Source organism: Heterodontus francisci, chromosome 9 (assembly GCF_036365525.1).
Source record: "Heterodontus francisci isolate sHetFra1 chromosome 9, sHetFra1.hap1, whole genome shotgun sequence".
Taxonomy (NCBI): domain Eukaryota; kingdom Metazoa; phylum Chordata; class Chondrichthyes; order Heterodontiformes; family Heterodontidae; genus Heterodontus; species Heterodontus francisci.
This window is the reverse complement of record NC_090379.1, coordinates 43525930-43539411: the sequence shown is the minus strand read 5'-3', so window position 1 is coordinate 43539411 and position 13482 is coordinate 43525930. Positions and strand designations below refer to the sequence as shown.

General features: G+C 40.2%; 1 protein-coding gene across 11 annotated transcripts in view; it reads right to left on the bottom strand.

The window, feature by feature from the left end:
* Nucleotides 1–13482, bottom strand: part of LOC137373701 (kelch domain-containing protein 1) — a 73959-nt gene that overhangs the window by 40113 nt on the left and 20364 nt on the right. For all 11 annotated transcript variants that reach the window (XR_010975673.1, XM_068038897.1, XM_068038898.1 and 8 more), the window contains 4 exons: nucleotides 11569–11639; nucleotides 9146–9263; nucleotides 3589–3707; nucleotides 2828–2906 (listed from right to left, as the gene is read on the bottom strand). Coding sequence is in view for 10 of the 11 variants with exons in the window: in XM_068038897.1 (XP_067894998.1) it covers nucleotides 2828–2906; nucleotides 3589–3707; nucleotides 9146–9263; nucleotides 11569–11639 (387 nt within the window). In the remaining variant the exon portion in view is untranslated. The remainder of the gene's footprint in view (nucleotides 1–2827; nucleotides 2907–3588; nucleotides 3708–9145; nucleotides 9264–11568; nucleotides 11640–13482) is intronic.

Below are 13482 nucleotides of genomic sequence, written 5' to 3'. Positions count from 1 at the left end.
GTGGGAGGAAACCGGAGCACCCGGAGAAAACCCACGCAGACACAGGGAGAACTTGCAAACTCCACACAGGCAGAACCCAGAATCGAACCCGGGTCCCTGGAGCTGTGAGGCTGCAGTGCTAACCACTGCGCCGCCCAACACTAATCCCATATTCCTACCACATCCCCACCTGTCCCCATATTCCACTACCACCTATGATTCTGGCTTTGGAGGCAGTACAGAGAAGGTTTACTAGACTAATACCTGGAATGGGCGGGCTGTCTCATGAGGAAAGATTGGACAGGCTAGGCTTGTATCTGCTGGAATTTAGACGAGTAAGAGGCGACTTGATTGAAACATATGTGATCCTGATAGGTCTTGACAGGGTGAATGTGGAAAGGATGTTCCCCTTGTGGGAGAATCTAGAACTAGGGGTCACTGTTTGAAAATAAGGGGTCGTCCATTTAAGACAGAGATGAGGAGAAATTTCTTCTCTTGAGCGTCGCAAGTCTTTGGAATTCTCTTCCACAAAAGGCGGTGGAAGGAGTCTTAGAATATTTTTAAGGTAGAGGTAGATCGATTCTTGATAAGCAAGAGGGTGAAAGGTTATCGGGGTTGGATGGAAATGTGGAGTAATCAGTTCAGCCATGAACTTATTGAATGGCAGAACAGGCTCGAGGGGCTGAGTGGCCTACTCCTGCTCTTAATTAGTATGGCTTTCTCCAACAGGCTTTACTTGTGTCTACAGCAGTACTGTCCAATAGAAACCACTGACTAGCCACAGGTACAGATACGGCAACACTGATTTAGCCACAATGTATTATATGTATCAGACAACAAAAGCTTATAGCAATGAGAAGCTTTCCAAAACAAGGTCAGCAGTTCCTACAATGTGAAGGTTAAGACTTTGTGTGTAGTGAATGGGTTAGTGTGCCATAATACTAACAACCAGCATTAAAAATGTTGAGCATCACACTGGAATTCTACATGAGCTGCCACCAAGCTTTATAATCAAACCTTGCACTTCCAAGGCCAGGAAAAAAATTATTGATTATATGTCATGGCTTCCGACCATAAGGGCAGCTGTGCAAGAGAACTCATACAGAAATGTGCATATTTCAACCCAGGCAAAGACAACAGAAATAAAAAAAATTCAGAAAACAGCCACCAGAAATTCATTTATGCATCCATGAAAAGATACAGAAATTATACAATTAAGCAGGATGGAGCTCTGCTTCCATCACAGCCCTCATTTTTGTGAAGAAATATATGCTGGCAGTTAGTAGTAGTATAAAATGCATCTCCTAACCTAGGGTGGAATTCTTTGGTTTGGCGTCAGGCAGATTATTCTAATTTAAAAAAAATAATACTGGAAGTTAGGAATCCCTCAACAATGCTTAAATATGAAACTTCGTCTGATATTAGACTCTCTTCTTGTTATCAAAACACTAACTACAAAGACATTCAGAAGTCCTCATGAGAAGAGACACATTCTAGCAGTTGAAGTGAGGGAATCACATGGATCAATATCAAAGCTAGGAAATTATGTATTGCTGAGGGCATCCAGGCAAATACAAGGACAGAACAATCACTTTGGGAAAAATAGACCAGCTTGAAGTCCAGGCTTCTGAGGGCATAAAACTTCCAAGTAAAAGCTTTAATGAAAATACCTAGATATAAATGACAATTTTATAAGTTAACCACAATATGGTGAAATATGTAATTTTAAAAATGCTTATTTTCAGCCTGTAGTCAACAAACTGAGGGACAAAAAATTATCATTTTTCAAAGTATTTTAAACAACTTTAATTTACCTTCTTTCTTTTATTGATAAGTTTTCCTAATTTATCAGTTACCATTGGTTAATCATCAGTTCTTAGCGGTTTCTTCATTGGTATCTTTCTACCTGCTTCCCTCACTCCTACATCCCATTTTTATTGGAGGTGTTTTACTTTGAACAAAATGAACAAAGTGTGACATCAGAGGGTCACAGAGGAGTTGCGTAGACATACCAATTTTGTAAGATAGACAGATAGAATGCACAGCTTTTCTCCATATCTGATGGATGTTTAGTCTAGAATTGGTTAGGCCTTGCATCCTTCTTTCTTGGAGTAACCTCCTATTTCCAACACTCCTTTCTCAATTGGGTGGATCAATCCCAGGATTTGGTGAACTTGGATAGTAATTGATTTGCTCCACATTTATTTTCTGACTTCCAGTACTGAGTTTTCTCTAACCTTACTTCAAAAACTCATGCTTTTATGACATAAATAGATAGCTCAAGCTAATTTCCAATTAGTGGTGGGTATTCAGTTCAGCTAGTCCATTTTTGATGCAAGCCAAGATGAGTCTCCGTTCACTGCAGGCCAGAAAAGAATGCCAGACCTATAAATAACAAATAGCTCCAAAAGGGCACATCATGTGCAAGGTCAAGCAGCATTCAACATGTTCAAGACCAAGAACAAGGGTGGGTCTGGTGCATCTCACTGTTTAAATCAATATTCTCAGCAATCATGTTGATGAAGTCAAAGTACTGTTTGCAGTGCTGGATAATAAACTGGGCTAGGCAGAAAAATGTTCTGCTGAATAAATTCATGCAAGAATTCCAAACTCTGGTGAAACAGAAAGACTGAAAAGTTTTGCACCAAATAGTAGTACATGTTTAAGTAAATATCCATCTTAAGTACATTTACTAGTAATGTGTGCAAGACATTTTCTACTAAAATTAACGCATGTGACTAAAACATTGTCACCATAGCCATGCGATTTCTATTGGATAATAATGCTCCAGAAATGAAAATGAAATACCAAATAGGTAAAGTTATAATTAAAAAGGACAGGATCTTACCCAGGATGCTTCATTCACGTCAAATGAATCATTTAATTCACTGATTTTCTTGCATCCATAGCCGCCAAAATAAATCAACCTGTCAGAAATTAGTTATTTTTTGAAATGCAAGAATAATTTACTAATTTTAATTTACAATAGCTAATTACTACATATGAAGTTCCATTCAAGGCAAAAATGACAATAAAACCATTTTTGATTAAGAATTCCTTGAATAGTTTACAATTAATTAGTGACAAAGTTCAGTGAAATCTCAAATTAACTCAACAAATGCACTGTACATTCTAACCTTCATAGCACAAAGAACAAAAGGTATAACATTTTTTCAGCAGGTAAAAGGATTCATTTGCTACAAACTTAGCTGTCCTACACCGTGTCACCTATGGTTCAGAAGTAGCACTTCTGCCAGTCAGAAGGCTGTGGGTTCAAGTCCCACTTGAGACATAAATGTGCACATAGTCTTGAGTAACATTTCCATGTACTACTGAGTAGAAGGTGGTATCTTATGGATGAGACATTAAACCGAAGTCCTGTCTGCCTCTCAGGTAGATGTACAAGATACCATAGCACTACTGAAAGAGCAGCAGAGGAGTTCTCAATGTCCTGACCAATATTTATTTCTCAAACATATGCATGCACAATATTTTGGAATATTTGGGACTGTAATATGCATATTATAATATCTATATTTTTTAGGAGGTAACTAAGATTGGAACAACAATTGTGTCAATATATTTGCAGTATAAAGTTTAGTGACTTACTTGTGTTTATATACCCAGCAAGAAAGTTTGTCTCTTGGAGTAGGAGGATTTCCTTGGTAATTATTGAGCTTCTTCCAAGTAAACATGTCATCCTTCACTTGTAAATTAACACAATACAGCTGTTCCAAATGTTTAAAAAAAATTAGTATTCTTGTATTTGCATTATTTATGATTTCATTCGAAGTTGAAAAGCATGGATAATTTACCACCCATTTCCTCTAACAAAAGGATACTTTTTTTTTTAAAAGGATGATTTTAAGTCATTTTCTTTCTAGTGTCACAACTAAAAACATTCACAGAAATGGACAGTCTAGTAGTGGACCACATTAGTGCACAGACTTACTAATTAGTATACGTAAATACTTCACTGTGACTCCAAGTTGGGTAGTCAGCTAACTGAGGGACACTAAAGGCTGAATTTTTCCAAACCTTGGGAGACTGAGAGGCAAAAGGGGGGCACTTAAGGGACTCTTCCCACTGTCACTTTACCAACAGCTGGTGGGAGCCTCGCCACGTGGGGAGGTCAACCAGTAAAACCTGGCAGCTTTCCTGTGGGCTGGGGGAGCAGGGAGGGCCCCCGGTGGCAAACATCACCCCCCGCAACTTCGCTGGAGCCTGCTGGACTGGCCCCGTGAGCCTGCCCCACTTATCTGAGGCCTGGGGCTCCAGCGCTGCTCCTGGTCCTCCTGCAGTACCAGCAATGGCCACTACTCGACAGGCCAACAGCTCTTGGGGGCTGAATCCTGTCCTTAAAAAGGACAGAAACCCCCAAGGGCAATAAATTGGCTGCCCACCATGGAATTCAGCCAGGGGTCCAAAATATGGCCGAGGTGGGGTTGCCCCTGCCTTCCAGTCCATCGCCAGGACCTCCACCATCAGGATAAAATCCAGCCCAAGAATGCAGACAGAGAACCTGGAACAGGTCAACTACATAGTTTTTCTAGTTAAGAAATGGTAGATGACAGGCAGGAATGACTGACTTTGTCATTCCTTTTAGTTATGAGATAAATAATGGCCGTAGATTGTTGAAAATAGTTTTGTAAAATCAAAGGTTATACATAACTCTCCCAACCTTTACACAGAAACATAGCAGGAGTAGGCCATTCGAGCCTGCTCCGCCATTCATTATCATGGCTGATCATCCAACTCAGTAACCTGTTCCCGCTTTCACCCCATATCCTTTGATCCCTTTATACCCTAGAGCTATATCTAACTCCTTCTTGAAAATATACAATGTTTTGGCCTCAACTGCCTTCTGTGGTAGCGAATTACAGAGGTTCAAAACTCTCTGGGTGAAGAAATTTCTCCTCATCTCAATCCTGAAAGGGTTACCCCATATCCTTAGACTATGACCCCTGGTTCTGGACTCCCCCACCATCGGGAACATCCTTCCTGCATCTACCCTGTCAAGTCCTGTTAGAATTTTATAGGTTTCTATGAGATCCCACTCACACTTCTGAACTCTAGCAAATATAATCCTAACTGACTCAATCTCTCCTCATACGTCAGTCCTGCCATCCCAGGAATCAGTCTGGTAAACCTTCGCTGCACTCCCTCTATAGCAAGAACATCCTTCCTCAGATAAGGAGACCAAAACTGCCTCACCAAAGCCCTGTATAATTGCAGCAAGACATACCTGCTCCTGTACTCGAATCCTCTCGCTATGAAGGCCAACATACCATTTGCCTTTTTTACCGCCTGTTGCACCTTCATGCTTACTGTCAGCGACTGGTATACGAGAACACCCAGGTCTCGCTGCATATTCCCCTCTCTGTTTATAGCTGTTCAGATAATAATCTGCCTTCCTGTTTTTGCTACCAAAGTGGATAACCTCACATTTATCCACATTATACTGCATCTACCATGCATTTGCCCACTCACTCAACTTGCCCAAATCACCCTCAAGCCTCTCTGCATCCTCCTCACAACTCACCCTCCCACCCAGTTTTGTGTCATCTGCAAATTTGGAGATATTACATATAGTTCCCTCATCTAAATCATTAACATATATTGTGTATAGCTGGGGTCCTAGCACCGATCCCTGCAGTACCCCACTAGTCACTGCCTGCCATTCGGAAAAAGACCCATTTATCCCTACTCTTCGTTTCCTGTCCGCCAACCAATTTTCTATCCACCGCAATACACTACCCCCATCCCCATGCGCTTTAATTTTACACACTCGTCTCTAATGTGGGACTTTGTCGAAAGCCTTCTCAAAGTCCAAATAAACCACATCCACTGGCTCCCCCTCATCAACTCTACTAGTTACATCCTCGAAGAATTCTAGTAGATTTGTCAAGCATGATTTCCCTTTCGTAAATCCATGCTGACTCTGGCCCATTCTACCACTGTTCTCTAAGAGCTCTGCTATAAAATCTTTGATAATGGACGCTAGAATTTTCCCCACTACCGACGTCAGGTTGACTGGTCTATAATTCCCTGCTTTCTCTCTACCTCCCTTTTTAAATATTGGGGTTACATTAACTACCCTCCAATCTGTAGGAACTGTTCCAGAGTCTATAGAATCTTGGAAGATGACCACCAATGCATCCACTATTTCTAGGGCCACTTCCTCAAGTACTCTGAGATACAGACCATCAGGCCCTGGGGATTTATTGGCCTTCAATCCCATCAATTTTCCCAACACCATTTCTCTACTAATACTGATTTCCTTCAGTTCTTCTCTCACTAAACCCTGTGTGCCCCAACATTTCTGGTATATTTGTGGCCTCCCTAGTGAAGACAGAACCAAAGTATGGAATTAGTTGGTTAGCCATTTCTTTGTTCCGCATAATAAATGCCCCTGTTTCTGACTGTAAGGGACCTACATTTGTCTTCACTAATATTTTTCTCTTCACATACCTATAGAAACTTTTACAGTCCGTTTTTATGTTCCCCGCAAGCTTGCTCTCATACTCTATTTTCCCCTTCTTAATCAATCCCTTGGTCTTCCTTTGCTGAATTCTAAACTGCTCCCAATCCTCAGTTCTGTTGTTTTTCCTGGCAAATTTATATGCCTCCTCCTTGGATCTAATGCTATCTCTAATTTCCCTTGTAAGCCAAGGTTTGGCTACCTTTCCCATTTTACTTTTGCGCCAGACAGGGATAAACAATTGTTGCAGTTCATCCATGCGCTCTTTGAATGTTTGCCATTGCCTTTCCACCGTCGTCCCTTTAAGTAACGTTTCCCAATCCATCATAGCCAACTCGCGCCTCATACCTTCGTAGTTTCCTTTACTAAAATACAGGACCCTAGTCTCAGAATCAACTGTCACTCTCCATCTTGATGAAGAATTCTATCATATTATGGTCGCTCATCCCAAGGGGTCTCGCACAACTAGATTGTCAATTATTCCTCTCTCATTACACAATACCTAGTCTAGGATGGCCAGTTCTCTAGTTGGTTCCTCAACGTATTGGTCCAGAAAACCATCCCGTAGACACTTCATGAATTTCTCCTCTACGGTATTGTGATTAATTTGATTTGCCCAATCAATATACAGATTAAAGTCACCCATAATTACAGATGTTCCTTTATCGCATGCATCTCTAATTTCCTGTTAATGCCATTCCCAACATCACCACTACAGTTTGGGGGTCTATATACAACCCCCACTAACGTTTTTTGTCCCCTAGTGTTTCTCAGCTCTACCCATACAGATTCCACATCGTTAGAGCCAATATCTTTCCTCACTATTGCGTTAATTTCCTCTTTAACCAGCAATGCAACTCCACCTCCTTTTGCTTTTTGTCTGTCCTTCCTAAGTACTGAATACCCCTGGATGTTCATTTCCCATCCCTGGTCACCTTGCAGCCATGTCTCCGTAATCGCAACTATGTCATACCTGACTACAACTATTTGCGCGATTAATTCATCCACTTTATTGCGAATGTTCCAAGCGTTAAGGCACAAAGCCTTAAGGCTTGTCTTTTTAACATTACTTGGCCCCTATTTTTCACTGTGGCCCTGTTTGATTCTGGCCCTTAATTTCTCTGCCTATCACTTTTCTTATTCCCCTTACTGTCTTTTGTTCTTGTCTTTGATCCCCCCTCCTCTGACTCCTTGCAAAGGTTCCCATCCCCCTGCCATTTTAGATTAAACCTTTCCCAATCCAACATAGCCAACTCGCGCCTCATACCTTTGCAGTTTCCTTTACTAAGATTCAGGGCCTAGTCTCAGAATCAACTATGTCCCTCTCCATCTTGATGAAGACGAGCTGCAATAGCAGCTTTCTATGGTTTGTACCATGATGAAATTAGTATAGATAGGCATTATGGTCGGCATGGACGCAGTGGTTCGAAGGGCTTGTTTCTATGCTGTATGACTCTATGATTGTTGTTCCAATTGGTTCACTTAACTAAACCATAAATAAGAACAATTTTTCATGGTGAGCAGCACGCATGCATTTGACCCACCCTATTTAATTCCCTATCTCAGTTGCATACTGCAAGCCTGTTCCAATGGGTGATATATGAGCAAATCAGATAGTTACCCAGCAGCAGGTTACGTCATAACGAGATTACATTGAGGAAATGGGGGCAAAAATCAATGATGGGGAAAAAATTAGGGGAAGTTACAAGGAAGTGCCTTTAATCTCTTATCTTTGGAATTCTTTACCCCAGAGGGCTGTGGAAGCTCAGTCATTGAGTATATTTAAAGCAGAGACTGACAAATTTCTAAATACCAATGACAATGGGATATGGGGATAATGTGGGAAAAGCGCAGAGGTGGATAATCAGCCATGATTGTATTGAATGGTGGGGCAGGGTCGATGGGCTGAATGGCCTACTCCTGTTCCTAAAGTACTCAAAATTACAGAAATGAGTTCATAAATATGTATTGCATTTTACTAAATTCTCAGTATAATAGCACTGAATGATATAAAATAATTTCAAAAAAGTCTTTTTCTGGGAAAATATGCCACCCCATATAATGTTGACGCACAAAGGTTAGAAACCCTGGTCCATACTCAGTTAACGAATTTCACTCAGAAGAATAGCAAGGATGCTGCAATTGGTTTCAGAAATGTTGGCCACAAGGGGAGAAAACAAATTCACAAAAAGTCCTGCTTCTGAATATATCCAAAATCAATGCTGGAAAGTACATATAAATGGACGGCTCGATCATAGTTAAGTAGCCTGCCATCACTGACTACCAGGCTCATGCCTGAAGAATCAGCATTTATAGTATCATATGACTGTTGAGGTTTGGAAAAAAGTGTCTGAGAATGCTCAGAACCTTCAGGAGAAGAGCAAAGGGGCAATAAACTAAGGCACAGGCAGGAAAGAAAGGTATTTGTAAATATCCTTTTAGAATATAGCTCATATAAAAACTAGCAGTGCTGGGGATTGCATCTTCAAATCTAAAAGAAGCACTGTGAAGGGTGGAATATTAATGCCTAAATTCCATCACTCTTTCTTTGAATGACAACACGAATTACCATTCAGCATCGCTGTGCTGTTTACTGAAGACAGAACAAACACATTCTGCAAGAGCAGCTCTCCACCTCCTGTTTTAGCAATGTGGAAAATATGATAAACAGAATACATGACTTACTTCATTACTATACCCTAGATCATCACATCCTCCAAAAATGTACATGACGCCATTCAGACAAGCTGCACAACTTCCCGACATAGGACGAGGGAGCTCTCCTTTCATTGATTGTCTCTGCCTGTATTAGAGGAACATAGGAAGATATTTTGAATACAAACAAAATAAAATTAGTTACCCAAATGTGGCAATATAATACACATCATTTAGCTCAAGTTTGTATAATTGCAAACACTTGCCTAATTAGTATAAGGCTATTACAATGTGACTTGATGCAAAAAAAAACTAATGAAAAATTATTATAGCACTATTCACCACCTTATTTCTTTACTGATCTTCCTGACATCTGCATCTTCACAGCCCGCTTCTACGTGTTAGCCTTGTCTGAATGGTAGCACTCTGACCTGAGTCAGAAGGTCATGGGTTCAAGTCCCACTTCAGAGACTTGAGAGCAGAATCTATGCTGACACTCAGTACAGCTCTGAGAACAGAGTTGTCATTTTTTTTTTAGATGAGACATTAAACTGCAGCCCTGCTGGTCCTCTCAGATGGACATAAAAGATCCCATGGTACCTTTTAAAGAAAAACAGGCATGTTCTGCCAATATCCGGGTCATCATTCATTCCCTAACCGACTGATTATTTGGTCATTTATCTCACTGCTGTTTGTTGCAAGTTGCTGTGCACAAATTGGCTGCCATGCTTCAGTACACTACAACAGTGACAACACCTCAGTGGCTGTAAAGCATTCTGGATATCCTATGGTCATGAAAGGTACTATATAAATGCAGGTTCTTTCTCAATGCTATTGCCACTGCATCCGATTGTCAGTGAGCATTCAAGCATCACTTTTCTCCAATTCCTCCTCTTCTCTCATGAGAAGTGTCATTGCCCTTGCGGCAAAACGAAAAGGCTAAGAAGAATGGAATTCCAACCTTGTTCCATGAAAATAACTGACACTCTTGTTACCGTGTAAGCATTAAAATTAGTTTTAAAACTGTTTTGGTCACACATACCAAAACAGTAGACTGTCAAACTATTTCGTTTAATGCCAGTTTTCTCTGTGCAAAAAATGGATGTGCCTTCGCCAAAGGAATGCTTACAAAAGGTGTTTTGGCACAGATGTCAGACCTTGCAATTGTAGTCAGTCATCTCATGACCAAAGCCCACCTGTTCAGGTATTGGTCATTAGAGGGCTGATTGTGGGAATGCTACAGCAGCAACAATAGAAATTAGTGGGGGGGGGGGGGGGGGGGGAGAGAAATTAAAATTAAGCAACTAACAGAAAAAGTAGGCAAGATCTGAGGGACTGTGAGGAAGAGGAGAACAAATAGGGATCTTCAGATAAAAAATTATGTCATGCGACTAACTGGAAGACAAAAGATTCTGGGAGGGAACAGTTAACTGCATCATAAAGCAAGTTTTATAAGAGCTATTGGGCAAGAATTTACCATAGCTGGCAGAACATAGAATTGCTCTTGCATGTTTAATTTCCATGCAACAACTGAAATGGCGCAGCATCCTATACAGGGCATCTGAGACCTGTGTAAACACTGTAACCATCTCTGCATCCACAAATTCATGACTTCAATATTTACCACCAGCCAACAAGATATTGGGCCAGATTTTGCAGTCAGCAACAAGCAAACACTTGTCCATGGACTATTACACTAAGTTCCTGTCAGTGAGCCACAACAACAGCACAACACCCTCTCCAGAGTATCTGGGGCCTGTAAAGGGCAAGCAACTGTGCAATCAAATTGGAGAACTGTCAATGGCACGTGCAGATCCTGAACCAGGAAGTGCAATTGTGAATTCAATGTCAAATTGGGGGGGAGGGAGTGAGCAAAACTGGTGGGGGGGGGGGGCGGAGAAAGAAAACAAATAAGACTCCACAAATGCAAAAATTCATTTTCAATGTCTGCGGTGTTGCTTGGCAGTAATTAAGATTTGTCATGCCCTTACTATGGGTACCTAGAATGAACTGGATGAATCCCAACATCTTGTGACAAGTTCAGCCTGTATCTATGATGCAAGTACAGGAACTTCAAGGCATTCTAAATATTTGGATGAGGAGGTAGGTGGTGAGATGCAGTTTTTGCGCAGCTTACAGAGGAATGGCACATCTTGGACGGTAACTCCTAGATTTTTGTGTTTAACAGCACATTTGGGCTCACCTGAAGGGCTGTACAATTTGCACATAGATAAGATAGTACCATTAGCCAAAACATTTTTGTTATAGTAAATTCTGAGCCATTATATTCAAACCCAGTACTCAACACAGTCACGTGACATTGTTCCAGTAAATCTGCTATATTAAACAAACAGCTGTTGCATTTAGACCACAGTGGTAAACATGAGAAACTACACTCTAACCATGCAGTGAAAATAAAAGGCTACTCTTTGTCACCAGAGAAAATTACTCACCACACACCACTATCTATTTCATAAACCCAGATTTCATCATTTGGTAAATAAACTTCGTTATTTTCATACGTCTGCAATAGAAAAAATAACAATGTCTTACACACACCAATCTTAGAAATACCTTGAAATATAAATCATCCAAAATTTGGAAAAGATGTAACAATATGTGCTTTTAAAAAAAAGTGGGGAAGTTATTTGGTAGGAGCAAAAGATGAAAAAATGTTTCACATAAACTGCAAACATTTGTCCCCAGAAAAGGATATTCTGATCATTGTTGTATCTGAAGCAACCTCATGGAATTGGTCATGTCAATTCTTCACAGAAAAGGCCCACTCTTAAGTGATTATTTATCCATTAAGTTCCCTGCTTTGTAGAGCGTTATTCCACTGATATCAGCAAGTCGTTGCTTAAGAAATCTTGTAGATTAGTAGCCAGGTAAGGTTATTTTTTAATGTAAGTGCATGGTATCTGCACTAGGAAAATTATTAGGAACGTGAAGACTTCTATTAACTTGATACCTTTTGTTGCGATATGCACGCCTACTGAAGGAGCAGCTTCCCATTGGGAGTTTCTAGCAGTACATTAGAATGTCAGGTTTCTACAAGAGCACAGGCCAACAAGAAATTAAATATATTTTTCCATGTTATTAGATAGGGTCAGAGAGGGGCAGTGCATTTAATATGCAGTTCTCATTGTTACTATTCTGCAAAATATTTGAACAGCTGCTAGAATATTTGATAATCCTTTTTCAAAAACTACTCAATTAATTAAGTCAAATTGGTGCGATAACTAGATACTTTTATTTTCAGACAATCGAGAATATTGTTACAGATAAACAAAAAGAGAGACATGAATGTAATTTATGTATCGTGCTTGCAGTAGTTAACTGAATGCTGGACAGCTATCCCGTCTCCAGGTGACAATACCTAAGTACCACATAAATAATTTTCCCCCACAGAATTACATAATGAAAACAATCTCCAAGCATAAGCTTGGTTAACAGTTAAAAAAAAATTCAAGAAATTCAGCAACTACATCTTACAATAAAAAGTACTTTCCCAACAGTACACAGGAAAAATGGGTAACGCCAACACTAGAACCATTACACTCATAACTATCCAAATGAACAGAGAAATTTAAGTGGGATTGACCACAGATATGCTGGGACTACTAACAGGAGCAGCAGATAGCAACTTCTCAGGTTCACAACTTTCTGCGGAGGCTGTTGTGGAGAGTTCCCAGAGTTGAGAGCATAAACATTCTGGGAGATGGTTCATTCATTATACTCTGGAACTGGCGAAACATTTGAGTTCTGAGGAGCATCAACAACTACTTCCTTGGTATAAGCCTATTGCCAACTTTTTAAACATTTGCTTTATTTCCAAAAAAACCCACTAAATGTAGACAGAATTAGGTTTTCAAAAAACCTATCTTTTCACCTCAAATATACTGATAACATTGGAGAAGAATGAATTTCAGTACTAAGGATATTGTACTGTAAAGGTCAGCACATAAAAATTCTTAAATAAGTTACGTGGATAATATTGAGGTTAAAGAGAGATGTTAAGAATCAAATACAAGAGATTAATGATATATTGCCTTTTGCATACACATATACACAGAACATCCATCATAAGTTGTTTACAACAAAGCTATGGCTTGGGAAAAGTAGCAAAAGTATGATGTGAAAAAGGCACGAGGCCCACATCATTTTGCTGACCTGTCCAAACCACTGGGTGATCATAAAACGTCAGACAGTGTTGCATCCAGCAGTTGGCAGACTGTGAAGCAAATGTACAAAAGATGCAATGTTTTTACTTAGTAAGGAAAGACCATTTGCCACCTTCCAAGATCCAGTGGCGTGAACAGGATTGGACAAGTAACATTCGCGCCACACGAGTGCCGTGCAATGAT